Source organism: Papaver somniferum, chromosome 3, assembly GCF_003573695.1.
Source record: "Papaver somniferum cultivar HN1 chromosome 3, ASM357369v1, whole genome shotgun sequence".
Taxonomy (NCBI): Eukaryota; Viridiplantae; Streptophyta; class Magnoliopsida; order Ranunculales; family Papaveraceae; genus Papaver; species Papaver somniferum.
Genome location: NC_039360.1, coordinates 79,552,706 through 79,580,179, shown reverse-complemented (window position 1 = coordinate 79,580,179; position 27,474 = coordinate 79,552,706). Strand labels below are relative to the sequence as shown.

The following is a 27,474-nucleotide window of genomic DNA, read 5'->3' as shown; positions in this document are numbered from 1 at the left end:
CTTGTGAGGAAACACGAGTCGCCCATCCTCCTCTAGAGATTTGTAGCATTCTGACACTGAAAAATGTTTAGTTCCAGTCTGCCACACTCTATGATCAGCACCAACTCCTGTGTTAAATATAGAGAGCAAATCCAGTAAGTGTGCAATATCTTCAATCTCATTATCCTTCAAGCTTCTACAGAAAGAAAAATTCCATCCATTTCTTGCATTTAAATCCAACATTTTTTGAATTGTGGCATCCTGCAACCTGCTTAAATTAAAGAGATTAGGAAACATGGACCGTATAGAATGGCCATTCATCCAAACATCCTTCCAGAATAGGCATCTATCGGCACTTTGAACTTGAATATGCATATTTTGCTCCACATGATCTCTGCTTTTCAAGATTCCACTTTGAGATTATTTACAATCACATTGGCACTCTTTATTTATAGAGTAAATACATAATTAAATTAAAATATTATCTTATTTTTGAGATAATATCTTTATAAACTACTCCCTCTATTTCACAAAGACAGTCTGGTTTGACTTTGTCAAGATATTAAGAAGACCGCTGTAGTTTACATGTCTACCCTCAAGTACTTGCCTAATTTAGTTCAATTAAAATGTTAATAATAAAAAATTCCAAAAATTGATATGGAATTGTAAATAGGAAATAAATAAAATAAAATTAAAACATATCCCATTTTTGCAACAAAAAAAAAGAGATGAAAAGAATATAGAGATAAAAAGATTGTATACTTATGGAGGATAAACTTTATAAGGAATTTAATTTGAAACCATATATATTGTCTTTTAAAAGGAATGTAGAATTAATGTGTTTCCTTAATTATATAGATATTTAGATTGGGTCCCACTAAAAAAAATTATAAATATAAAAGGTTTAAGGGTATATTGGAGAGATCATTGAAAAAATACGTCCATAAACAGAAGCTGAACACAATTTTAAAACAGACCAAAATGGAATAGAGGACGGTCTTTCAGAAACAGAGGGAGTAGAATATATTCTAATTAACCAGAATATATATATCCTAATAGATACTTGCCTTATCTTGAAACTATCTAAATTACACAAAATATTCTACTCTTGGAAACTTGACTCGATCTTCGTTAATCTTTTGCATTGTTTGATCTCAATCGATCCTCTAATAACTTGAGTCTTCATTTTGCGTTTGTTTTGAGCTTGACCACCTCGACACATTTCTAAGTCCATATATTCTAACATGCATTTCGTTTTAAGTGTCATGGAATCTACCATTTATGTGGTTCATCCAATTACATTCCTAGGATCAGTGGTCCGAGTGGAGATAATAATAGAATGAAATATGCATTATGCATGCATTAAACAAGAATAAACTAGCTAGCTAGCTAGAATGTAACCCGGTGCTCCAAGTTGGACAGAAGGCTGTTTAATTATAATGTGGAAAATATAGGATAATCCACATCCAGAGAAGCCTGACCTATGCTCAAATTATTTTCATTCATATTTCCGTAACAATATATAATATATATGTTGATTCATCAGGGTATTGACGTTGTAGATTATACAGCAATCAACTTATAGTGCCATATCTATGCCCTTAAACAAATGTTCATTTACATATAGATTTAGTTAATAATAATTGCCACCTTCTTGGCGATTCTAATGCTTTACCAACTCCGTTCTCTCTAATTATACTTTATACGGCACATAGGTTACTGTTAAAATTGTTAAAATTAATTTGAGTTGACTTGGCTATCTGGTTTCGAAATATCTCAGCATATGTTCTTGTGGATCGGTGATAACTATGTTTTCTTATGGAGATGACTTTAAATGTCAAAATTTTAAATTTAGTTGGTAACTTGGGAGCTTTGAGATCCATCACATAATCATGCATGGTTTGTCTGAGTTAGTTGACGAAATTGAGAAAGTGGTTGATTTTTGTCTAGCTACGTACGTTTTATATGATTGGATTCGAAAACACAAAACCATCTCCCAAAACATCCTTTTAATCTCGATTGAGAAACTCATTCTATCCCCATCCATATACATTTTCCTCCCCCAAAAAATATAGAACAGCAAGATTTTCGATTATCAATAATAAGGAGCTCAAAGTAAGCTTGTATTGTTGGGATAAGAAAAGTACGTACGTACTGTGTAGCGGTGCTGGATACATCGTCGTAAGGCTGGTTCCTGGCACTGGCCAGGATCCTTTAATGACGTGGCCAGTGCACCAAAATCCCAAGCAAGGAAATGTCTCCAAATTGAAAGCAGCAACTTCGAGGAACCTTAGGATTCTCTCCTCATTCTTTTGGACAAAAGTTGTGAGAACCCAGGACTGATTTTACTAATTAAAATGGAATTATCTCAGCAGTGACATCAAAACAGAGAAATAGTATGAACACAGTACTCCATTCATAATCATATAGTCCACTAAACAAGTTCATTATTGGATTAATTTTATTAATTATCATGATGTGGTCGTATATTTAGCAACACTACCCTCTTGATACAAAGTGTCAAAAATCTCTGCAACACTTTATGGCCTACTTATCGTCTACCTTTTCTTTCATGGCTACGAGTCGATCGCACTGCGTGTCTCGCTTATTTGGGCCTACTGCTACTATGTAGCTAAATTGGTTAATCATTTCATTAGCGAGTTAATAAAGTTGATGATAAAGCATTGGTATAAATATTAAGTTCTTTTGTTTGATCGACATTTATAAAGTTTTAATTAATTATTCACTTCAAACTTTAGGAGTTGTTAACTACTCATTTTCATACATAATCTCTTGTCAAAAAATACAAAATATTTCTACGTTAGATTCCTAACTAAGTTGGAGATGATTCGTAAAATATGTAGTAGAACTCTGTGTGAGCCCTGATTTTGTATCATGTTTCCTTGATAACACTGCGCTGCCTGAATCACGTTAAACGTCTTGTTTTCATTCTCTTCCGTGATATGTTTCACGAATCTTGTCTATGATATTGTCTGTGGAACATGATGAATGATTTAGTTTATACAATGAATATACCAAAAAACACAACTAAAAAGTTAAGTAAACAAGGTAATCACTAGATATTAGTACTAATTTCCTGTAAAGGAAGAAGAATATCCCTAACCAGGAAGAGTCATCCAAGAAAAATCTTCCAACAAACGACCAAAAAAAAACATAACTTGACTTACTTTGAGGGCCAATCACGGCAACTGGTGATTAAAAGATTAATACTGTGTTAATTAATTATAAGAAAGTAATCCAAATATAAGTGAGAATGGTGGGTATTTCTATCCATGACAAAAGCTACGCGACGACCTTCAAAGGGCAGCTTTTTGATTTAATATTAAACATATCAAGATTAAACATATTTCTGACTAATGTAAGCTAATGACATTGACAGTCACTAAACATAAAAGATAATTTCGAATCCTGTTTGAAATTTGGACCTGTTATTTGGTTTGGTTTTACTACACAATTATATACCGTTAGTAACTCTGGGTCTAGCCTAGCTGATAAAAATTCTTATATGATAGTAATCTTATCTGAGAAGGAAAATGGGATTAAGAAGTTAGTTAATTTGTCAAAAAGCTATTCGAGATCTTTACATTTGGAAATATCTTTACTTAATTTTGGTATATGTGTCTCAAATTACAGGTTATTATGAGTGTAAGCTGTGATATATGTGAGCAAGGATTTGTAAAGCAATGTTTCGTGCATGTTAGAAAAGGAAAATGAACTATTTCTTTTGTCAATTTCATTTATAGCTAGCTAGTTCTTCCTTCATCTCTATTATTATTAAAACAGTACATCTATAACTAGGCTTCATCTCAACTTCACAAGTTGTCTAGAACGAGACTAGATCGAGATGTGTCGAGTCACAAGTTGGTGCCATATGTGTGGTGGCTTTTGGCAACCAAATATGTGTACATTTAATAGATATTGGAATTTTAACAAGACATGTCTTCCCCTGTCTCAAACATTTCGGATCTGTACATGCCTAATAGCTAAGATAGCTAAAGGTGGGTAATGAAGTTCGAACCTGGGGTGCTCCAGAAGTTTGTTGTCGCTTGTTTCATAAAGTGACATGTTTATGCACCCAAGGAGTTGCAGGAAAAATTGCAGGTAATTGGAATTGTCAAGAATCAAGGTGTAAGCCACACGCACACATGACGCTTTCTCAAATCATACCGGGGATGGGAAATAAAAGTGTAAAAAGAAAAAAAAGAAATAATGATTGAAAAATGATTACCTAACGATATCAAAGGCATCTCACCCCTATCAAGATTTTCAAATGGCAAATGGGCCAATGAATTTTGTGTTTTTTCTTTTTCTTCTTTTCGCCAGAAGAAAATAACTACTAATTAAAGAACTAAAATTTCAAGCGCAGATGGAAACCAGAACCAGTAATTTATTAAACAAAATTTTGAATTTAGATTCTCGCCCCCATTATTTTGCATTCAGTGTCTGGATCAGATTTTGAATTGTGTGTTTGTAGTTGAAATTTTGAATAATCACTGATCTGGGAGTTGCTTAATTTGAGCAACAAGGCAAGTTAAACGAGGCCAGGCCATGGTACTTTAATACGAACTGATTATTCACACTTCCACTTGTAAGTTTAACTAAAAACTACAACTAACAAATGGTATTGGAATCAGTATTTTTAACATTTTCTGGTTCCGAATAAAGGACATATTCTAAACCATTTTCAGTTAACTTCCTCCAAGCATCTTTTCCAAGAAAGAACCAAGATTCCAAGGAAACCCCAGCACCAACAACACGAGATGTGAGTTCGCGATCCCTATACTCCTGGGGCTTGAACCAGTTATTATAACTGGATCTTTTAACTCATACTTCCACACTTTTCTGGATTCCATCCACCATACTGTAAAAACCAAATACATGTAGCCAAAATCCTATAAACAACATTAAAAAGTAAAAGAACTGAATGTTGGGATCACATTCCACTTCCATTAACTTGACAATGTTCTGCTGTCACAAAATTGACCAGCGCTATAATATCACACTGCTCTGATTCAAAACTCATCAAGAGCTAGCCATAGATGCCTAATGGAGAGGGAGACAGATCCCGTTGAAACACAAATGTTTCAGAAGTAGTAAAGTTTAATAATATCACTACTTAACCGTGGTGATACAATTACAAACACCAACTTACAAAACATAGAAGGCAGTATATACAAACCACAGGGAAATCAGAGGTCCTTTACCATTGTGGGATTCTTTTTTTCTCTTTCTTTTTTTCTCTTTCTTTTTGCTATTTATGTTTCTATCTTATGCCTCTAGGTTGAAATGGACATTCCACCAATTTGGCCTACTTGGGTGTTTGGTGTTGGCTCCTCCTCTCATGAAAACTAAGCATAGAAAGCCAGGTAACTACTTGTTGCATTCCATTCAAATTAAGACTTCCAAGGGTTGGGTATCCCAAACCTTGCCTGACTTCCTTGTCTTCGTCCAAAGAATGTGATTTAGTTGAATGAGTAGACTCTTCCACTTTAGCAATCTCGTCACTAAGTGAGAATTGACAATATTTCGTGTTCAGTTGTTCATGGAACTCTTCCATCACTCCAGACTGTTCATCTCGTCTATCCATCTCTATCAGATCCTGTTTTACAAAAAAAAATTAACACGTCACTTTTATTAAGACAAATAAACACGAGGGTCACGGATGACAAACTAAAAAAAATAAGGATCTTTTTGACTGTTCAAAAGTTATGAGAGCTAAATCAATGGCTTGAGAGAAGCATCTTAATCATGTGAGCAAATTCACATACATTAAAGAAACAACAGTTGTTCTTACTTAAGGACAAGCTCCATTCACGTAAACTCGGCCCAAGTCCAAATATTGATTCAAATCAATGATTTTTGGTTTGAAAGTTCATCAATATTTGTAGATGGAACACCTTGTAGATTGACAGTAGAAACTATCTACAAATGTTGGCAATTCATTTCCAGTCAACTTTTGGGGTCTCTTTAACAAAAACAGGTGTCCCTTCTATAACAGTCTGGTTTAGGAAAAAGAAGAGAAATATGACTCTAGCTGTTATTTTATGCCAACTCGTTTGGAGAACGATACAATTTTCCTCTGTTTTCACTGACAACGTTCGATAGAGCAGATTCAGTTACAGCTAGTCACTCGGTCAAAACACCAGGTCAGAAAAACAAAGGGGCATTATGCATCTTACGGTGCACAAAGTTGCATACGTAAAATAGCTTTCAATTTTACCTGTGCTGTGAAATTCTTAAATATGGGACTAAACCGCTTTCTGCAATACTCGTTGAAGAGCAGAGTCAGTATGACGAGTGGAATGGTGAAACCTGACGCCACTGTAGATTTCTTTAGACCAAAAACTCCCAGAGCTATTATTTGTGCCAATACCAGTGAGAAGATCGTAGCGTTGTGCACGATAGGCCAATATTGTCCCCCCGTCTCGTACTTTGCAAAATACACGTTGAGAAACTACACAACGGCAATAATGGTAATCATTACGGTGCAAGTAATAATGGTAGAAATAATGCAACCATGTAACAGAAAGAAAGACCAGAAAGTAAAAATCGTACGCTCACCTGATTCCTATACACAATGTAAGCAATAAAGAAGTAAACCAGCAAGAAAGGCAATATTAAGGGTTCCAAGATGGCAGAGGTGAAACCAAGGAGCCCAAAAAGGAGAACCCTGGGTACTTCAGTATGGTATGGAAAAGATAGAGCGCAGTCAGGATGATGAATATTTCTCGTCTGCTGTTTGAATTTATAGAAAATATTGCACAGAAGACCAAAAGGCTGCACGATTTCAGTGCATATACTGGCCCAACCAGATGTCAGAACATAGGTGATGAAAAAAGTAGCCTGCGCAATCATTGAACACAAATACAAATTCAACATTAAGCGTCAAATATAGCTGATAACAGACCTCAACACTGGCTAATTATCCTTCATTGCCAGGATAACAGAAAACATAAGTTGACACAGTTAAAGTACGGAAGTTTTTGTAAGTAAATCACGTGCGTACTAGTAGCCACTGAAAATGCAATAACAAGACTAATGAAGGGCCAAAAATACAGCACCTAAGAAGAGAAAATACAATATCAAAGATGAAACTCAATATTAGTCTGGGAAAAAAACAGTGACACTGCTTTCATACTCAACTAAAAAACATACTGAACTGAAGTTAAAAGCCACTAAATATAATAGAAAATTAGGGGGAATAGTTACCTGCTGTGGTACGGCTTTTGCTAATTGGGTAGGAATGTCTTTTACGCTAGTAATCACATGTATCTGGCTGATGACAGAACCAGAAAAAACATTAACAAAGAAGACATTCCAGATTGTGAAGTACAAAACCTTGATACACGCACTCTTTTTCCGTGCACTTCGAGATATAGAACCTTCCATAGCTGAAAACAGCATCATCAATGGAGGTACACTATACAAAAATAACATCAATATGACACTTGGTAGGTAACCTGTCACCAATTGCCTTACGTATCTCCTGCACATATAGACGGATCCTGGAAATTAGTTCCCACGTTTCTTTACACAAAATTCTTATTCATTTCTATATCAAATATGTAAGATAATTTATTTGAAAGTGTGCTGAAGAGTTTTGTCACGATCCTCCAAAACTATTTCACATCAAATTTCTATTAAGCTAGGTAAATATCCACCTAGCCACAGGCAATTCGAAGACTGTTCACAAGAAGAAAAGCAAGAGAATCTAAGATGGGACAAGAACTCAAGTCAGCATAAGACAAACTCACCTAACTTTCCTAATTAAGAATTAATACCCAAAACCAGTCACAGTTCCTATTCGTCCATTTTCTACTACGCGATTGCTATATAAGATTATGTAACTCGTCCAATAACTAAATGATACAACAAAAAGAACTCAAGATGCTGTCAAATGTGGATTAAATCTACTAAGAGCTAAGTTTTGTAAACATAAAATAGCAAGTGGCTATAATTAAATAGCTAAAGCAATGCATCTTCAGGTTTTTTCTGAAGTGGCTAATTTGAAAGAAAACTGACAACTTTCTAAAATTTCAAACCAATGATTCAATGCATCAATGACTTGATTTCTTGGTTTACAAAAGAAACATTTCAAACAATACCTAATACGGCATTTCGAAAGATGCAAATCACATCAATATAAACAGAAAGTACCAGCATACTGACGAGCTTCAGTAATAACAAAAACAGAACCAAATCTTCATCGTATTGTGTTAACTTATTACCATATACACTGTAAGGAGTGGCCTTTCATCTACGGGTTTTAAACAGAACAGCCACACACAGTTTCTTTTTAAATCTATAAAGTACAGTGTCAGCTATTGTGATGCCAAAAACCTCTATAGCGAAATTGATTAACAGGAAATCAATATCCATGACGACATATAAATTTACTTACGTTTCCAGTAAGCCCTTCAGAAATCCGAAGGTTTGTTGTAACTTGTCTAGCTGAGAAAGACCTTGGACGAGAGTCACAGGAACAAGAAACAAGAACATGAACACTGTAGTGGCTAGAAGAGTTAAGATCTTGCGAATCCATAACTGCCTGTACGGGATACAAAGATTCGACCAATAAACATCTTGTGGTTCTGGAGCCAAATCAGTGACCCAAATCATCGGATTTGATGATTGCAGAACCTTGGAAACAACAAAAGCAGCATAGCGCGTTTTGAAAAACACTAAGGCAGCAGCGCATTCCTGCGAAAATAATCAACAATATTATCAAAAATAACGAAGGTTATCTCAATCTTGGTCGCTGCACATAGAAAAAGCAGCAAGACATGTGCATCTATTGAAAATAACAAATTATGAAGGACGTGACTGTTACTTACAAAAATAATGACTTTAAGTAACTACAGATGTACAGAAGTACTGGAAACAAAATAGGCAATTTGCAAACAAGTATAATTTAACCTCTATGGCTAGCATGATTTTGTCTCTTAGTGAGTTTGTAGGTATAACTATGAAGATGTCTAAAAAGAATATTTTAGGGCCAGAAATTTCCTTGTTGAATCAAGAATTTAATGTGACTACCTTTTCCCACTTTATTAACTCTTTGGGGATGAGTCTATCCTTTTTTCTTTTGATAAGTCAAATAAAGAGATTGTCGAACCACGGCCATCTAATCCATTCCCACACGTACCTGGCATGGCAACCAACAGCATTGGCACCACTAACAAGCCCGGGCTACAGATCCTCTACGCCCGGGATGCTGGGATAAGTCTATCCACTAGTCATATAAACTACTGATATGCATCTTTTAAATTAATAAGAAACCCTGTAATGTTATAACTCCATCTAAGAGTAGCTGCCAAAAGAATTCTTAGGAAGCAAGAAAATGGCTACTAGTGAGCAAGTAAATGTTTGACAGCACATAGAACGGAGAAAAAACAAACACAAACAAACGGGGAATATAGTAGATATCAAAACACTTGAATGTATAAAGAAAGGACTGACACACGCTAAACAGAGTAAGCACAAAAAACTACAACCAAGTTCAACCAAACCAGATTGATATACAACCTCACGGCTCCTTGTTGAGTCTAAGTGGGCAAGGCCAGGTTTGTTCTCCTCGATGATGATACTCTCATTTCTAGAGAGCATCTTGAAAGAGTGTGCTGTTCCACCACAAAGACCACATCTCACAAAACTCGGTTGACAACTCAGATCTATAGAAGCAGATGCAAAGTGTGATATTCCCTTGTATACCTTTTCTGCATCACTCTGGAAACAGGAAACTCCCACACGTCAGAAACTAAGTCCAGCCAAATAAAATAAGATATACAATTGATACCAATAAATAAATCCCATGTTATATAAAAACAACAAAACAGAAAGTGTTTTGCAAAAGCTACGCACCATCAGTTTTTGTACTGTTCCAGACCGATAAACCATCTGGTGTGATAAGTAGCTGGATGCATAATAGTTTGTGAAAAAGTCTGTTACAGTGTCACTGTATGTTTTTCCTGGTAACCATGGAATGGAGCGAACAAGAACTGTAAAATGACTAGGGTTCGGCGAAGCAGCTTCACCAAAATGACTAGAGTTTGGAGGAGCTTTAGCAAAATGACTAGGGTTTGCAGGATCTTTAGCAATCTGTGCAAGTCTCATTCTAGCAAGGCTCTTGTACTCCTACAAAGATACAGCAAAGTCATCTAAGAGCGGAAAATGCAAAACGAACTTATAGATCACCATAAGGCAAGCACTTACAAAGTAAAGAAGGATGCAGGCTGCAAAGGATATGATATATAACGCGAGACAGTGAACCCAGAGCCTGCAAGGGTAAAAACATATTTTAGTTATATTATTCGCCGATATCTGAGGACTATGTTGGTACCCGTATCGGATTCTCCAATACCCGTATCATATACTTCCCAAAATGCTTATAAAAATATTTATTAGTTTTTTTAAAGGTTTTCCCTGCAATTTGTTTGTAAAGGGACTCTCTTGCTTTCACATGCTTTGTACATGTGAAGTGGAGGAACACTTGAAAAAAAAAGTGAAGGAGCCCCTCATAAAGAGGGTTGAGAGAGGAATTTTGAAGTTCGCTAACAATGTGGGACTGACATGTTGTGAGATATAGGTGTACAATGAGTGTTTTTTGGGATTAAATTGAATTTGCCTGCTCTAATACATTATTGATTCCTATAAAATAACACTAACAAAATTATATGTATCACGTCTCGGCCAATTTTGAAAATGCCGAATCGGATTCACCGACACGTATCGGTATCGGACACCCTTACCAGTATCTATGCAACCTGGTAATCGACCATGACGAGGCAATTATTTTGATGTTTCGGCTTTATGGATGCAGCAACACTATGCACTAACAGCAGATGTACCAATTACAATAGAATAGAATCTAAAGAAAAAAATTGATTTATAGTTTTATACTTCTGAAGGATTTAAAAAACACTACCGTTATCCATATTGATTTCTAATTTATGTAAGTCAAACACAAATCCAAACACACTATATATAGTGGTGGCTAGTGTGCAACTACAACATATAACTCAGAGATCAAAATTCCTGGCTAGCATAAATTCCTAACACTGTAAGTGACGGTAAATAAAAATCCAAAATGGTCAGAAGAGTCTCGACACACAAATGTACACATGTCCAAGAGTTATAACTAGTTAAACATTACAAGAATGATTGATAGAGCATTTAAGAATTGTTGATTTCATACCATTTTGATCCTTCTTGAACGTTTGTAATGGTAAACACATCCAGTGACTCTGATGGTATTTGCTTGTGTATCATCTGTTGCCCATAGTAATTCAATGGAAGCACAAGAAACGTGCAAATAATAGCTGCAACAGAGAAGATCCTTATGCTGTACAAAATACAATTACAAACACATTAGGTAGTACGCAGATAAGTAAAACTGAAACTTGATTCCAAAATATGCTCAACCCTAACAAGTTTGCAAGTAATTTCTGTCATCTGCCTCGAGCGCAAGAGAATAATTAGGCGCAACTTTATCTCTTTCCTTGGCATGGTTTTAAGGAAAAAATGTATTACCTGAAAACAAGTAGTCTAAGGAAAGCGACGGCATCTAGGCCACCAATAGCCAAAATTTCATCTTCAGATGTAGACCAAGCCGTTGCTATCCATCTCGGGGAAGGAACAAATCTTTCAAACCAGAAGGGGTCAGTACGTTTGAGGTGCTCTTGAATGAGTTTTCGCCCGAAGTAGACACCAATATTTCCAGGTTGTTTTCTCAATATAGAATAAAGTGACAGGAGGACTACACATACAGCTATGTTGATGCCCGCAGAAGTTAAAAGAGCAGAGATAAACATCACTATCCACTGCAGAGGATACTAGGAATCATTTTTCTAAAGACAGGAATGATGGAAGGATTCGTGACATCTTCATCTATAGGCTGAAACAGATACGGAAGAACCAGTACTGCAGGAAGTAATGAGCCTCAGCAGGCAAACAGATTCCTAGATGCACAAGTGCACAAACACTAAATGTCAGGAAACACAGAAATTCAAGATATGTACATCCAAATCCAGATTCTACAATCCAAAATGAAAATAAAGTTACTGAAATTTCAGCCACTATAACAAACACTGATGTTATCTGAATCTTACAATGTCCTACTATGTCAGTTGGTTTCCAACAAAATCTAAATCAGTTCCTAGATAGTTGGGACGACCATTGATACGAGGACCAGTGAAGCACATTAGTTACTCACTAGTTTTCATTCACATAATTTTCAAACCAACAGGATAACCAAATCGACAATGCTCCAAGAGATAAGTTGATGGAAATACCAAAATGCATACATAGTGCATCAGACACATACGTCGACAATAATATAGATTGTAGACTAGAATATTAACTTATCGGATACCAACTACTGATATAAATTCTAGGGTGCAAATAATACATTAAGGTGCATAACAATTATACTGGAAGCCTATGAAAGCACTGACAGTGGCAAGGATTGATAATATATTGCAGCTTTAAGGAATACTCAGTCCATTGGAATAATACCTAATAATTCCATTAGAACCTATTGAATTCAATGTGTGATCAAGTGATCATCTACGAACCCTATCCATTCCAATTTAGGGGGATTTTGTACTCAGCACTCATATATTACAAGTCCTAACATACTCGGTTCTAATTTTTGGTTGTTGCCTCATGAAACATTCCCTTCAATATCTTCTTACATACAGCAAGGAAAACTACTCACACTTGTCTTATTTTCACTATTTTGCTCCAATATCATTCAAATTCACTACAATTTTAATCAAAATAAAGAAGTAATTGGCCCTAAACACCAGAAATCAACAACACTATCTATAAATATCAAACAGAAAGTATGTATTAACATTAATAATACTTACCTCAATAGAGTTTCCAATCCAAAGAAGAAGAAGAACGATAGAATCAATTGTCCAGAAGAAGAATGGAGAAAAAGAGAAAGTTAGATACTTGGATAGAAATGGAAATCAAGTCCCTTTTATTTACAAATAAAGCGATAACAACTCTTCTCTCTTAAAAGACAAGCTGTAGAATCCCAGAAGCAATAATTTAATTCAACTTTAAGATTTCGAATTTTATAATTGAAAATATCAAAATCAATATCTTCTTTAATTTCACGCTCGTTCGTTTCAAACTTGACATATGAAGAGCCCTAAAAATATGGTCGAAGATGAAGAAGAACCAACTTTCGTCGGCAGAATTCCACGTGGGGAGATGTACGGTTTTCGCGTTATCCGGTTGTACACGTGGAAGAGTGTGGATGAAGTGTATGATGTACTAAAGGAGTCGGGATATTTTTATATAGAGGGGTACGTCGGAACTTCGCTGGAGACAACCACTAAAAGTTTGGAATTGGATGTCGGAGTCGGTGAGAAAATTTTATATAAAGGGGTACGTCGGAACTTCGATGGAGACAACCACAAAAGTTTGGGATTGAATGTCGGAGTCGGTGAGAAAATACTAAAAGCAGAGAGTCTTATAGAAAATGGATAAGCACAGGAAAATTGGGCGTTGATGACAAATGTGGTGTGTGTGGACTAAATTGATGACGAAGTTATACTTTTTAATAAAATTCTTATTACATCATATATATGACCTAAATGACATTATTGCTATTACTCTCTATCACAATGTTATTTTATCACATATGAAGACTATCTTATTTGCAATAGCTCTGCAACGTCATCCTGACGTGCGCATCATTTTCTTTGTTCATGTGTTTTAAAACCACTATATCTGGGATTAATCTTAGTAGTATTCATCAATCTTTTCTTCTCATTGTGATTCTAGTTGGCAGTTATATCATCTACAAATCTTTGTTACTAATTACTACTTTTACAGATAGAAAATCATTACAAAATAGAATTGATTCCAACATAAACAAGTACAAGCTTTACTCAAACATCTTTGAAACAAACAACAAACAGTTCATAAATTTCCACACAAAGAGGTTCCAATTCTACATTGAGCATTACATCCCAATTTCTTCACCAAATTATCTTAAGATTATAGTTTCAAAATACTAAAATAGCAAACCTCAATCAAAATACCACACTACTACTTCCCAAATCCTAGCCAATGTAGAACATTCCAACATACCTGAAAAACTATAGACACTTCAAACTTTACAACTTTAACCAAAAAGTTCCCCTGAACAACATCACCGTTCCACTTCATCAACACCACCAAAAAAGGATTAAAACCGACCGATTCCACAACCAAAAAAAGAAGAAGCTTAACACCATTTGCACCAGCATCAAAAAAGGAAGGAATAAGAAAAATTACTAGAAACACTGTTTTGTTAAAAACTTGTTGATCGTTTTCAAGCTTTATGCAAAGCCTGAAAAGCTAGTTTTTTTTGGTAATTCTGAAGAGATTACCACCAATCATCTTCATCAGTTTCCCATCTCTCATCTTCATATCGCTCACTGTCATCACTGTCAGATGGTGCAGGTGAAGTTCCACTGGAAGAAGATTCTTCTTCACTGTCATCCCCTTCCTCTCCCTCTTCATCATCACTTTCCTCATAATCCAAGTTGGCAATACGTCTGCTTACCCTTACCATGCTTGGCTCACCTTCACTCATGGTGCGTGCAAAGATCTTGGGGTTTGCGAGTTCGTAATCGAATCGGCCTCTCAACTTCCCATCATGATACGCATTCATCTTGCATTTATCCTCTACATCCTCAGAATAAAGGTCACTGGTGTTCACCTCCTCCATATCATACTCAAAGCCATCAGAAGCTTCGAAATCTCTCTCTGTTGCACTTTCATATCTTGGGGTCTTGGCATGCTTCTCTGCCCATTCCTCATCTTTTCTTTCTCGCCATTCTAAGAACTTGGGTAGCCATGCACTATATAGAGCCTCAACCCTTCGCTCCCTTCAAATACGAGCAGCTTCTTCTTCATCTCGTTGGCGTTCTTGTTCTTGAATACGACGATCAATTTCTGATTGTGCTTCATCTCTCAATCTCTGCAACTCATTCAGACTCAATTAAGGGAGAAGTGATTTGGCTTGGGAATACTCAGGAGTTTCCAGTGGTACAGCGGGATGATTACCATCGGAGTTTGATGGATTTTGGCCAGGAAAATCAACCATTCTCTCAAATTTGTTTGCTAAATATAAACCTAAACCTTTCCTCTTCTGTAAAGATTTATCTTGAAAATAATAATCTCTATGCTAATCACCCCCTTAAATACCCATTTGCGTCTATTCAATTCCATTTATGGCGCTTAGTTAACCGTCATGTCTCTTTGTTTACCACGCCCATTCAAAGCCATACGTACCCCCTTCAGCCTAATGAACATCATTACCCTGTCAAGACCTATTTTCAACACCTAATCCCCATTATTACTTCTTTCTCCCACAGAATTGCTGCTAAGGGAGGTGTTGGTAGGTCACCAAACTTCGAGATTGCTAGTTGGGGTCTAATTGACATTTTTTGTTTTATGCAGACTAGAAGAATGCAGCATCAATTGAGATGCACCATTGCGGTTTGGGGTATGAAGGGCAGATGCGCTACTAGCTCCATTCTTAAGCAAACGACTCGACGGACCTTTTACAATCAACCCATAGCCAACCACTTCAATACAATTTTTTCCTCCAATTTTCTACCATTACTCCATTTGGTTGTTTGCATCATCATATAAACGTCAGCCCAAGAAGGGAAAAATGTGATAAATACCCAACTACCACAAACTACGTCATGTATCCCCAAGCTTACCTACAACAAAAGTCCCAACAAAGTATTATTGGGTTTGTCAATATGTGGTTTCTGTCTCATAATGCTCACGTGAATGCTTCTACTGGGATAATGCAAATAAAGCAAAGATATGAAAGGGACGTTCCTTATGTTATCCTCTTCCCCAAAGTAAGTCTTGCAGCATAACAACAGCCACATCACACCAAATATATCCTGAAAGCTTTCTAATCCGTAGTCAACAAATTTCACATTCCCTTTTTAAGGTTCAAACTCATAAACAAACAAACTCTCTCTGTCTCTCCCTCACCTACATTGTCTGTATCCAATATCAAAATAGTCCTTATAAGAGATTCCTTTCCCTGCAGCTGCATTTTATATTAGTTATTTGGAAAACTGATGTCCATCATCCCATTTTCATATATATCCATCTCTTCTTAATGATGGAATTCCCACAATCCTCTGATGATACTCAAAGCCTAAACCAAGAAATTCAAATCCTTTCTTTCCAAATGTCTTAGAAATTAACCTTACCATCTTCTCTTGCTAAACCAGTTTTCATCGATAAAAAAGTAGCCTTTGCTGAAGTTGATACTAATTGGAAATGGTGTATGGCGGGATATGTTTGCTGTGAGACTTTGATCCCAACTTCTTCAATCAGGTTCTACATCTGTAATAACTGGTCTTTAGCTCAACACCCAACCATAACTACCTTCAATGGTCAACGAAACAAAGTTCTCATCTGTTACTTATCTGAATAGGATTTTAACAGGATCAATTCTCAGAAACCTTGGTTTGTCTGCGGTTATCTAATGGTACTAAGAGTTGTTCCGGTAGAAGGTTGGCCTCCAAATCATCAACTCACTTTTGATGAGGAAATCATGTGGTTCATCGTATGCAACATTCCGAACGAATGCACATAATTTAAGGATCTTCAAAAACTAACTCTCAACATGGGGGAACTGCTTGAAGCTCAAAATCCTTTTGGAAAACACCCTCTTAGAAAGAATGTCAAAGTTTGCATTAGAATCCAATTCCAACAAGCTTTACCAACATGCATTCCTCTATTCACAAGTGGTAGAAGGGAAACGTTTCTGATTGAATGCAGGCATATCAAAGTTCCTAGGTATTTCTGCACCTCTTGTCACATTCTGGATCACAAAGATCGTAACTTCCCTACTTGGCAGTTAAAGCAAAAAAATATCAAAGAGCTTGATGCATCTTGCAGCAACTATACTCTCCCAGCTGTCTCAAAGTTAATGATGCCTTCTACAATCAAGCAAGTAGTTTCATCAGTTGCGGCCATTATTGATACTGTTATGCAACATTCTGAAGTTATACCAGAAACACAAATTGAATCTACTGCTATTGAAGTGTGCAATAAAGGAAAAACAAAAGCTATTGATCAAAGAATGGAAAACTCTATTCAAAAGAGCTTATCTAATACTTTCCAAATGGGCCCATTTATCAATAGATCCACTACTTTGAAGATCTTTGATGTTGGTCCGGTTCAAAAACATTTGACCCAGTTGGAAAATGGTTTGCCAATTGTGCTAAAACAAGTTACTACTCAAAATGTTACAGTTGCTGCTTCTATCTCTGGATCAGAGTCAACTCCCAGTGGTCCGATTCGTACCTCTAACTCCTCAAGAAGATTCAAAACTGCTACTCTGCCAAATACCAGTCCAATCATCACCAAGAGGAACAACTAACACTGTTGAACAAGATGCTCTAGCAAACCTCAAAAGGAAGATTAACCCAGAGCTGATTTACGAAAACGAACAAGAGCTAATTCAAGTGTGGCTAGTATAGTGGTAACCCTGAAGAACAAACTTCTACTGAACCTGATTATGCTCAACTCTGTCCTCCAATCACCAAATTAAGAGAACTACCAACCATTGACCTTTCTACTTGCTAGTTCAATACCCAACCAGTTTTTAACTCTTTTGGAAGCTACAATGTACCTGCTGACAATTCCCCAAGCAACAATGGTGTCTGCAATAATTATCCTCTCAATGGTGCTAGTTCTAGTCTCGATTCCTCCCAATTTGACTCTCAAAGTGGTGACGGTACCAATGCTTCTCTTGGTGGTGGATCTGACTCTACCACTCAGGTAAATCAACCCCTTTCATCTCCTCTAATTGACACTGCTCATAATACCATAAATCATTTTCTTGTCAATAATATCAACATGATTGCTTGGAACATTAGGGGCTTTGGTAAAAAATCTGCTAACAAGGAGCTTAATCTTCTATGTAAGAATGTCAACCCAGATATTATTTTCCTCTCTGAGACCAAAATGAACAAAGATATGGCAGCTAGGAAACTAAGAAATATGGGATTTCCCTGTACCTTTAATGTTCCAAGTGTTGGGAGAAGTGGCGGTCTTGCCCTTGCTTGGAAAAAGGAAGTTCACCTCAACATTATTTCCTCCAGTCTGAGGAGCATATATGTTACTACTACTGATATAATCCATTCTAAGACCTGTCATATTCATTTTATGTATGGTGAACCTAATAGTAGTATAAGACAAGCCTTTTTGGAACATCAATGTCAACAGATAAATGTCCCTTTAGATGAACCTGTTTTCTTTATAGGAGACTTTAATGCTCTCTTAGGTACTGAAGATAAAAATGGTGGCCTAGAAGTAGATGACCCTGATTTTGAAAATCTTAGAAAATTTTGTTCTGTCTTTAATCTCCATGATCCTGGCTTTTATGGACCAAGATTTACTTGGTTTAATATGCAACAAGGTCTTGATTTGATTCTTGAAAGATTAGATAGATGTCTTATTAATCAAACTGCTGAAGATCTTTTTCCTAAACTTTGTGTCAATAACCTTCCTAGGGATTCTTCAGACCATTGTCCCATGCATATAAGGTTTAACTATGAGGATATTAGTATGCCTAGACCTTTTCATTTTATGGCTATGTGGATAGAGGATCCTACCTGTAGAGATATTATAGCTAATGTTTGGTCTGTTAATGTGGTAGGTTCCCCTGCCTACAAACTTAAAGCTAAGCTCTTAAGCACCAAGAAAGGCCTAAGATATTGGAATAAGTCTTCTTTTGGTAATATACATACTAATATATCTACCATTAGAAAAGAATTAGCTGACCTTCAAACTCTTAATCCTACTGATACTAGTAATACTTCTAGACTGAAAGCCAGGTTGGAATATCTGTACAACCTGGAGGAGTTATATTGGAAGGATAAATCTAGAGAAGTATGGCTCTTGGAAGGTGACAAAAATTCACCATATTTTCATAAAGTAACTCTCTTTAGAAGAAAAAAAAATGTTATTAGCTGGATAAAGAATTCCTTGAATATTATTCTAACTAATATAGATAGTATTGGAGATTCCTTCATAGATTATTTCAAAAATCTTTATTCCACCCATCCTCATCAATTTCAAGATGAAATTCTTGCTGATCTTCCTGTTAAGTTATCTGAAGAATATCATGCATCCTTAAATATACCTCTGACTCCAGAGGAAATTAAGAATGTTGTCTTCCAAATGGGGGGGAAGGCTCCTGGTCTTGATGGTTTTACAGGCCTCTTTTATCAAAAGCATTGGAACATTATGGGGGAAGTTGTTGTTGATATGACTCAAATCTGCTTTAGAACTGGTAACATTTCCAAGGTGTTTAACCATACCAACATAGCCCTCATCCCAAAAGTCCCTCTTGCTGAATTGGTAACCCAGTACAGGCCTATTGGCCTATGTAATTTTATTTATAAAATTCTTTCTAAAACTCTGGCTAATAGACTGAAACCCTTTATGAACAATATTATTTCCCAAAATCAAAGTATTTTTATCCCTAAGAGGAGTATCTCTGATAACATTTTGCTTGCTAATGAGGCCATATATGTTGTCAATCATAATGATAAAGTTGAGGGCATAGCTGCCATCAAACTTGACATGTCTAAGGCCTATGATAAGCTTGAGTGGGATTTTCTTGAGAAAGTCTTAACTAAAATGGGTCTGTCTAATCATTGGGTTAAACTGATAAACCAGTGTGTCTCCACTGTGTCTTATTTTGTCCTTCTTAATGGTAGCCCTACAGGTTTATTCGAACCTGAAAGAGGTCTAAGATAGGGAGACCCTCTATCTCCCTATCTTTACATCATGTTTTGAGGCCTTATCTTTTTACATTGACAGCCTCCAAAAAAAGGGTATTTTAGAAGGCATAAGAGTCTGTAAAGAGGCTCCTGAAATGACACATCTTCTGTTTGTTGATGATTCTCTTTTGTTTTCAAAAGCTACTGAAAAAGATTCATGTCATAAAAGACTATCTTCAAAAATACTGCCTTGCTTCTGGGCAAGAAATCAATTTTGAAAAATCTGGTATTCTGTTTAGTAGGAAGATTCTTAGACATAGGAAAGCCATTTTGGCTAATATTTTTGATATCCAAAGCAGGGATCTAGGAGAAAAATATCTTGGAACACCTACTGTTTTCCAAGCTTCAAGAATCCATACACATAGGTATTCTCCAAGCCATTGATGCCAGGATCTGTATCTGGCTTCACAAGCTTTTATCCCAAGCTGCTAGGACTACTCTGATCAAGAACATTGGTCCAGCTATCCCTCTTTTTCAAATGGGAGCCTTTCTTATCCCTAAACACCTTTGTAAACGGACTCTCACCTCTGTAAATTCTGATGGGGTGAAACTTTAGATCCCAAGGACAGAAAGTTGCACCTTCTAAGCTGGGACATTTTATGTTCCCCTAAAGCTGAAGGGGGTTTTGGGTTCAGGAAGGCTGAGTTAAACAACCTAGAAATGCTTGCTAGGAATGCCTAGAGAATATTGGAAAATCCTAACTGTCTTCTGGCCACTGTTCTTAAGGCCAATTATTTTCCCAAAACTGATTTTTTGAATTCTAAGTGTACTGTTAAATGTTATTGGACTTGGAATTGTCTGCATGCTATTAAGGAGCTTATAAAACCCTTTATTTCTTGGATTGTAGGGGATGGTCAATTTATTGACCCTTGGTGTGATAAATGGATTCCCTCTCAGGGTTCTGCCACACCCAACCCTCTTGTCCCTCCTGATCCTAGTATTAAAGTTGTTTATTTCATTGATTCCCAATCCAGAAGTTGGGATGTGTCTAGACTAAACACCCATTTTGATAATGCTTCTGTTCAGAAGATTATCTCCATTCCCTTAAGCCAGCTTTGCACTCCTGACAGGAGGGATTGGGATCTTTCAAAGAATGGCAAATTTTCCTCTAAATCTTCCTACTTGGGGCTCAGAGGCCTTAAGCCTTCCCCTTGTAAAAAATTTTGGAAGTGCATTTGGAAAGTTAAAGTACCTTACAAAATTCAGGTTTTTTATGGAGAGCAGCTAGAAATGCCTTGCCCTCCAGAACCATTCTCCATACTAGAATGCCTATGCATAGTGTGGATTGTCCTAGGTGTTCTGATCCTCAGGAAACTATTATGCATGCTTTGGTCACTTGCCCCTTTGCTAGTAGGGTTTCGTTCATTTCTGATTTCAACATTAATACTCATTTTTTTCAGAATAAATCTTTTTTAGATTGGCTTCTTTTCTGGTTAACTGACCATCAGTCTAAATTGTCTGAGGATAATCAATGTCTCTTTGTGGTTATCTTATGGTCTCTCTGGACCAGTAGAAACAACTTCATTTTCCAAGGCATTAGAGAAAACTACATTGTTTTCTTAGCTAGAGCTAGAGCTATGCTTCTCACTAGGAATTCTAGAAATCCTAGTTTGACTACTCCCTCCACCATTCATGTCAGTATTAGTGATAAATGGATGCCTCCTTCTTTTGGTTGGATTAAATGCAATACTGATGGTTCCTTTGATGATATCTCTGGAGCAAATGGTGCAGGGTATGTGATGCGTGATTTCTCAAGAAAAGCAACCTTTTGTGCCTCCTTAGTCTTTGATGTTCACTCTGCTGAAGAAGTTGAAGCAGGGGCCATCTGGGAAGTTCTGAAGAAATATGTGGAACAACATCTCTATCACATCATTGTAGAAAGTGATGCAAAAGCTCTCATCGATCAATTTTCAGCTGGGAATTTCGATGGAGACTCTAGGACGGATGCTATCTTTAAAGACATTCTCTTCTTTTCTTCCAAATTATCTGCTTGTATCTTTAGTTTTCAACCTAGAAGTTGTAATTTTGTATCTTATGAGCTTGCTCAATGGGCAAAACAAAACAATTCTTCCATGTACTGGTCTAAACCCCCTGTTTGGATCCTTCTAACAGTTGAGGAGGACCATTAGCCTTTTTGAAGGCCTTTGCTTATAAAAAAATGTTATTTTATCACAATTTTGGCATCTAACCCTAAACTTTGTTATTGCTATTAACATTTAGGGGTCACAACTAACCACTGTACTAACCCATTAAAACGAAAAAAATGGCGTCTATAAAACTGGAAGATAATGGATATGAAGTTAACACTTTGGCAGTATGTTTTTCTTATAGTTAAATTGCTATCAAATATTAACGCAATCTGATATATCAAACCTCACCATCTTCTAATTTTAGTCTTGATTGGTAATTCTCAACGACTGATTTTCGAAATGGTAGACCACAATGTTATATTTTTTAGATTGTGCTTATTTTTAATAGAAATTTAGAGTTTTTAGTAAGAACATATCACCAAATACATTTTATTATCATTTGAGTTTTATAGAAAAATAGGCGTCAAAAATGTGAGAAAATATGCAAACAACATCGTGGAAGAATAAAATCTTAAGACTAATAAACAGTTTATTTCTACCTCCTCATATTTGAATAGTTGCTAGGATTTGGATAAGTACATCGAGATAAATGAACTGTACACGTTAGTGAAGAAAGTGTTATGAACTAAACTGATGTTCAAAGTGCTATGAGTATGGACTAAATTAATGACAATTTTTTTAATAAAGTATTTATATCATAGGTGCGTTCATGGTTGGTTATATAGTCCTTCAATTCCTTAGCCTAAATTTATATAATATAACTTGAAATTCCGCTTAGTGGTAATTGGTTTTGAGTTGGATATCCATATTTCTAGTATGATATCAGAGCTAGACTCATACATAGGAACACCCGGAAGATACCCTATAAGGTCTACATATAGGGAATGCCCAAAGAGATATGCTACGGCATGTTGAGGATGAAATGATGAGGGTAGTCAGTCAATATAAACTCCTTTGGTCAAAAGATCAATACCAATACAAATATTATATAATATCTCAGTCGACAAGCTCTAGTCAAGAAATTCTACGAAAAAGCCACAAATCAGTTTGCCTGATCTTTCCTACAAATATGATATTTATGAAATAAACTGCTTGTTAGATCCCAGAGAATCAAGTGTGTAAGAAGTATCAGAAAGATCAGAATACCAAAAATAATTTTTTTTAGTATTTAATCTCCAAAGTGTCACCTGCACAAACAACTTGATTCCTAATCCTACTAATAATTGATCATACACAGAATGTAGTCCGTTAACTAGTTATTTCTTCAGATCTCGAATCAAATTGAAATAGGCAATCCTCAAACAAACTTGGTGTCCTTATATAATAAAAAAATAACCATATAATGAACAAATTTGATCCATTAAGTATAACTACACTGTTAGGAAATCAAATCAATAATCGAAAAACTAAAATATCAACATGATTTAGTTTTCCACTAACGGTACTACTAAAAGCTTCTTGATCCAAAAGAAGACTTTAAATAAAGGCCATGCAAGATATTTCACCTAATTAGGTTTCTGTCCTCTACTAACGAATGGACTTCCTACACAAAAGTTTAGGCAGTATGTCACGGGATTAGTTTATAAGAATACGACTCCATTATTTTATAGTATTGTGACCGAGGCATGTTTGGAGAATAAGGAATTACCAAATCTGAAATCCATAAGGGAGCAATTTTCCATTTTAACAAATTTGAACTGTATTCTAACTCATGCACCGAAATTACTCTTAGTTGACAACTAATATTAGCTAGCATACATACATATACTTTATTAATATAGCAACAAAAGAAATGTAATCCTATGGGATTCGGAAAGCATTCAAATATGAATATCTAAAAGATATTAGAATATTTCGGTTTCAGGATCTCGCCTTGAGTATCAAATGAAAATACTTGAACATTAAGTAATAAGAGTTTAACACATGTCCAAATCACTATGTTGACATTATGTGAACATCCCAAGTTCAATCGATGCACATACTGATGCTTTTTCAAATTCGAAGATCACCAAACATGTCGTAAATGAAAATACAAAATAACCTTTATACAGGATCGGCCGGGGATCGATCTTGAACTCTCTTCGACTACGAAACGATATTTCTCAAGTCTCCTTAGATTATGAATATTATGTTTCTTCATGTATAGTATCAAAGGTTGAATTCATTATGGAAGTTCAGACACTAAATAGTAACAAGTTACTTACTAGTGTAATGTCGATTCACGAAGCCTACAGATAAACTATACGTCGTAACTCTATATACTAAAATTGTATAGCATAAATAGTATATTTATCCCTGATGCTTTGATCATTGAATAATGACCAAATCATCGATGCTAGAGACAAGTAAACAAACTACACTTCGTATGTTATGTTTTCAATAAAACTGACTTAAAAGAACCATTATGGAAATGGAACAAGTCAAGTTTTTTGCTACTAACATCAAACTGAAGGATGATGTGTTCTTTGATGCCGATACGTCTTTAGGTTATTTATGAGTAATAATAGTGAGTCTCAACATTTCTATGCTCCTTATCTAACCTAACGAAGTTGACTATAGTAATCAAATCAAGCAACTTCAAGTTTTGAAACTAAAATATGTCAACCAAACTTGACATACCTGTCATGAATTCCTTTATCCCAGAAGAGATACTGACATACCTGTCAGGATTTACTTCATCCCAAAAGAGATATTGTACAAAGACATTGTGATTAATATGTTTTCTCGATTTCGTTTTACATATATTTACTTCGATATTTAGACTCTTGTTGAGTAATATTTACTTAATACGCGCTCACATATCTCTGTACGGACTTTTCAAGATTAACATAATCATACATATATCATCAATCTTGACGTACATATCAGGAATTTCTTCATCCCATAAGATATGGTCAAACAAAGAGTCACAACCTTGATGAGGTCTTCTACTTCTCGAAGGCACGTCACCGCCCTCAACTACCCCATATCTTGTAGGCGCCTTCAACTCCCAGACGAGGCTGAGACGTATCCCAAGCCTACTCTAGAGGATACAACTCCAGTAACAGAATAAAATTGTGATTAGGGACTGCTCACCTCATCCCACCCCCTATTATAATAAAGATTTAGAAGAAAAAATTATATGAGATACACAGGATACTAGTTTTGAATAAGTGTCCTCTTTATTGTTTGTGTTGAGGAAACTTATCACAATTTATAATACTCATTGAAAGTAGCCATTGGGAGTTCAAAATAAAATTCAAATTTATCAGAACAATAGATATAACTTGATGTTACTTAGAAAAAGGGTGTTAGAGAATAGCTTGGTTGAACTCACCAAGCGTTGGTATGTCAAGTCTGGTTGTCATATTTTAGTATCAAAACTCATATAGATTCGCTTGATTAAATACTAGAGTCAACTTCATTTAGGTTTATAAAGTCTAGGAATGTTGAGACATACAAGTATTACTCAGAAGACCTGAAGAATGTGAAGAAGTAACGAACTACAACGACGACATCATCCTTCCTCTTGAGGTTAGTAAAATTGACTTCAACTGTTTCATTTCTAATGTATCTTTCAGGTCATTCTATATTGAAAACATAACTGCAAAGCTGTATATACTGTACATATTTTGTATAATACTCTAGTGATGTGACATGATCATAGTATTAAGGAATTAAACTATGAAGTATAACGTTTATCTTTTGAACTTCTTAGATATGACATCGACATAATGTTGTATATAATGTTATGATTATGTGAATGGGTTATGATTAATATTCCATCCTAGAAAATAATGTTTTACATTTGTTTAAAGAAAGTGTATTCATGAACTTGTTTCTTGAATCGAAATGGAAATTGAAAAGGCGGGGGTCTATCAACACCACCCAATATTTCGCTTAGCAATCTGTATGGACTAACTCCGAAATACTTTGCTAGAGAATCAACTAGACAGTCAGAATCAATCTAGAGAAAAGTATCTCAAGGAGTTAATATCTCTCTCTCTTGTTTTTGATATTACTCAAGCTAATAGAAATCAGCGAGTCTTAATCAAACACAAGGAATACTTGGACGGTACCAAAGACCAATGTCCAAGGATCAATCAATATCAATCAACAACCAAAGGTTGGATTTCCAATTGATGATCACGAACTCACAACCTGTATTATTTCAATTATATAAAATATAATGCGGAAAAGAAATAACACAGATACCAGAAGTTTTGTTAACGAGGAAACCGCAAATGCAGGGAAACCCCGGGACCTAGTCCATATTGAATACACACTATAATAAGCCGCTACAGACACTAGCCTACTCCAAGCTAACTTCGGACTGGACTATAGTTGAAACCCAATCAGTCTCCCACTGATCCAAGGTACAGTTGTACTCCTACGCCTCTGATCCCAGCAGGATACTGCGCACTTGATTCCCTTAGCTAATCTCACCCACAACCAAGAGTTGTTGCAACCCAAAATTACAGACTTGATAATAAACAGATCTATCTCACACAGAAAAGTCTATCAAAGGATAAATCTGTCTCCCACAGATAAACCCTAGGTTTTGTTCCGTCTTAAGATATAAAATCAAGGTGAACAGGAACCAATTGATAATCCGGTCTTATATTCCCGAAGAACAGCCTAGATTAATCAATCACCTCTCTACAATCCTTCCTGACTACACAGGAGGTTTGTCGAGGAATCACAAACAGTGATAGGAAGATGTTTCTGACTTCTTTATCTTGCCTATCGGAGAACTCTCACGATCTCAAGCCAATCAATCGATTGTACTTGTACAGTAGAAGATGCAAGATCAGATCACACAACTACGATAAAAGTAGTATCAGTCTGGCTTCACAATCCCAATGAAGTCTTTAAGTCGTTAACCTGGTTTTAGAGAAGAAAACCAAAGGTTAAAGGAGAATCGACTCTAGCGAGCGCACTAGTATCACACAGACGTGTGGGGAATTTTTCTCAAAGCTAGATGTCTCATTTATATAGCCTTCAAATCAGAGTTTTGCCTTAGTTACAAAGTAATCCATATTCACCATTAGATGAAAACCTGATTTAGATTCAAGCTAATATTTCTCAACCGTTAGATCGAAAACTTAGCTTGTCACACACACTTGGGTAGACGTTTACTGGGTTTGCGAAAACCATGCCCAAACATGTACGTGTATGTTGGTTCAACATAGTAACCCAAAAGGTTAACCATATGAGCATTTCATATTAACCTTGTTCTTCTTCACCATAACTAGTTCAATTGACTCAAATGAACTAGTTAAAGAGTTGTTCAATTGATATGCGATCTTATGTAACTACACAAGACACAAATGAAACAAAGATGATTCGATTCGATTGAATCGGCTCATGAACATTATAGTCACGGTTTGCATAAAGCATTCCTTAGTAATTTAATGTTTCATGTTTAGAGCACATCTTTATATCATAACCTCTTAAGTTCACAAACAAGTTCGCGGACTTAAGTTAATCGGTTGAGTTTTCCAAACTCCGCAGAAGTTCTCGGAAAGAGAACTTCCGCCAGTTCGCGAACTGGGTTCGCGGACTGAGTTCACGGA

The 27,474-nt window shown here is 36.0% G+C and overlaps 1 protein-coding gene across 1 annotated transcript; it reads right to left on the bottom strand.

Annotated features, from left to right (window-relative positions):
* Positions 1-4,904: 4,904 nt before the first annotated feature.
* LOC113356602 (CSC1-like protein RXW8) lies at positions 4,905-13,180 on the bottom strand. The gene is made up of 11 exons (XM_026599777.1): positions 12,870-13,180; positions 11,530-11,957; positions 11,195-11,341; positions 10,213-10,276; positions 9,862-10,134; positions 9,526-9,726; positions 8,402-8,700; positions 7,210-7,486; positions 6,562-6,843; positions 6,221-6,454; positions 4,905-5,599 (listed from the first exon to the last, which is right to left on the bottom strand). Exons 2-11 carry the CDS (start codon positions 11,808-11,810, stop codon positions 5,309-5,311), a joined length of 2,349 nt encoding a protein of 782 aa, XP_026455562.1. The 5' UTR covers positions 11,811-11,957; positions 12,870-13,180; the 3' UTR covers positions 4,905-5,308.
* Between the last annotated feature and the right edge of the window lie 14,294 nt (positions 13,181-27,474).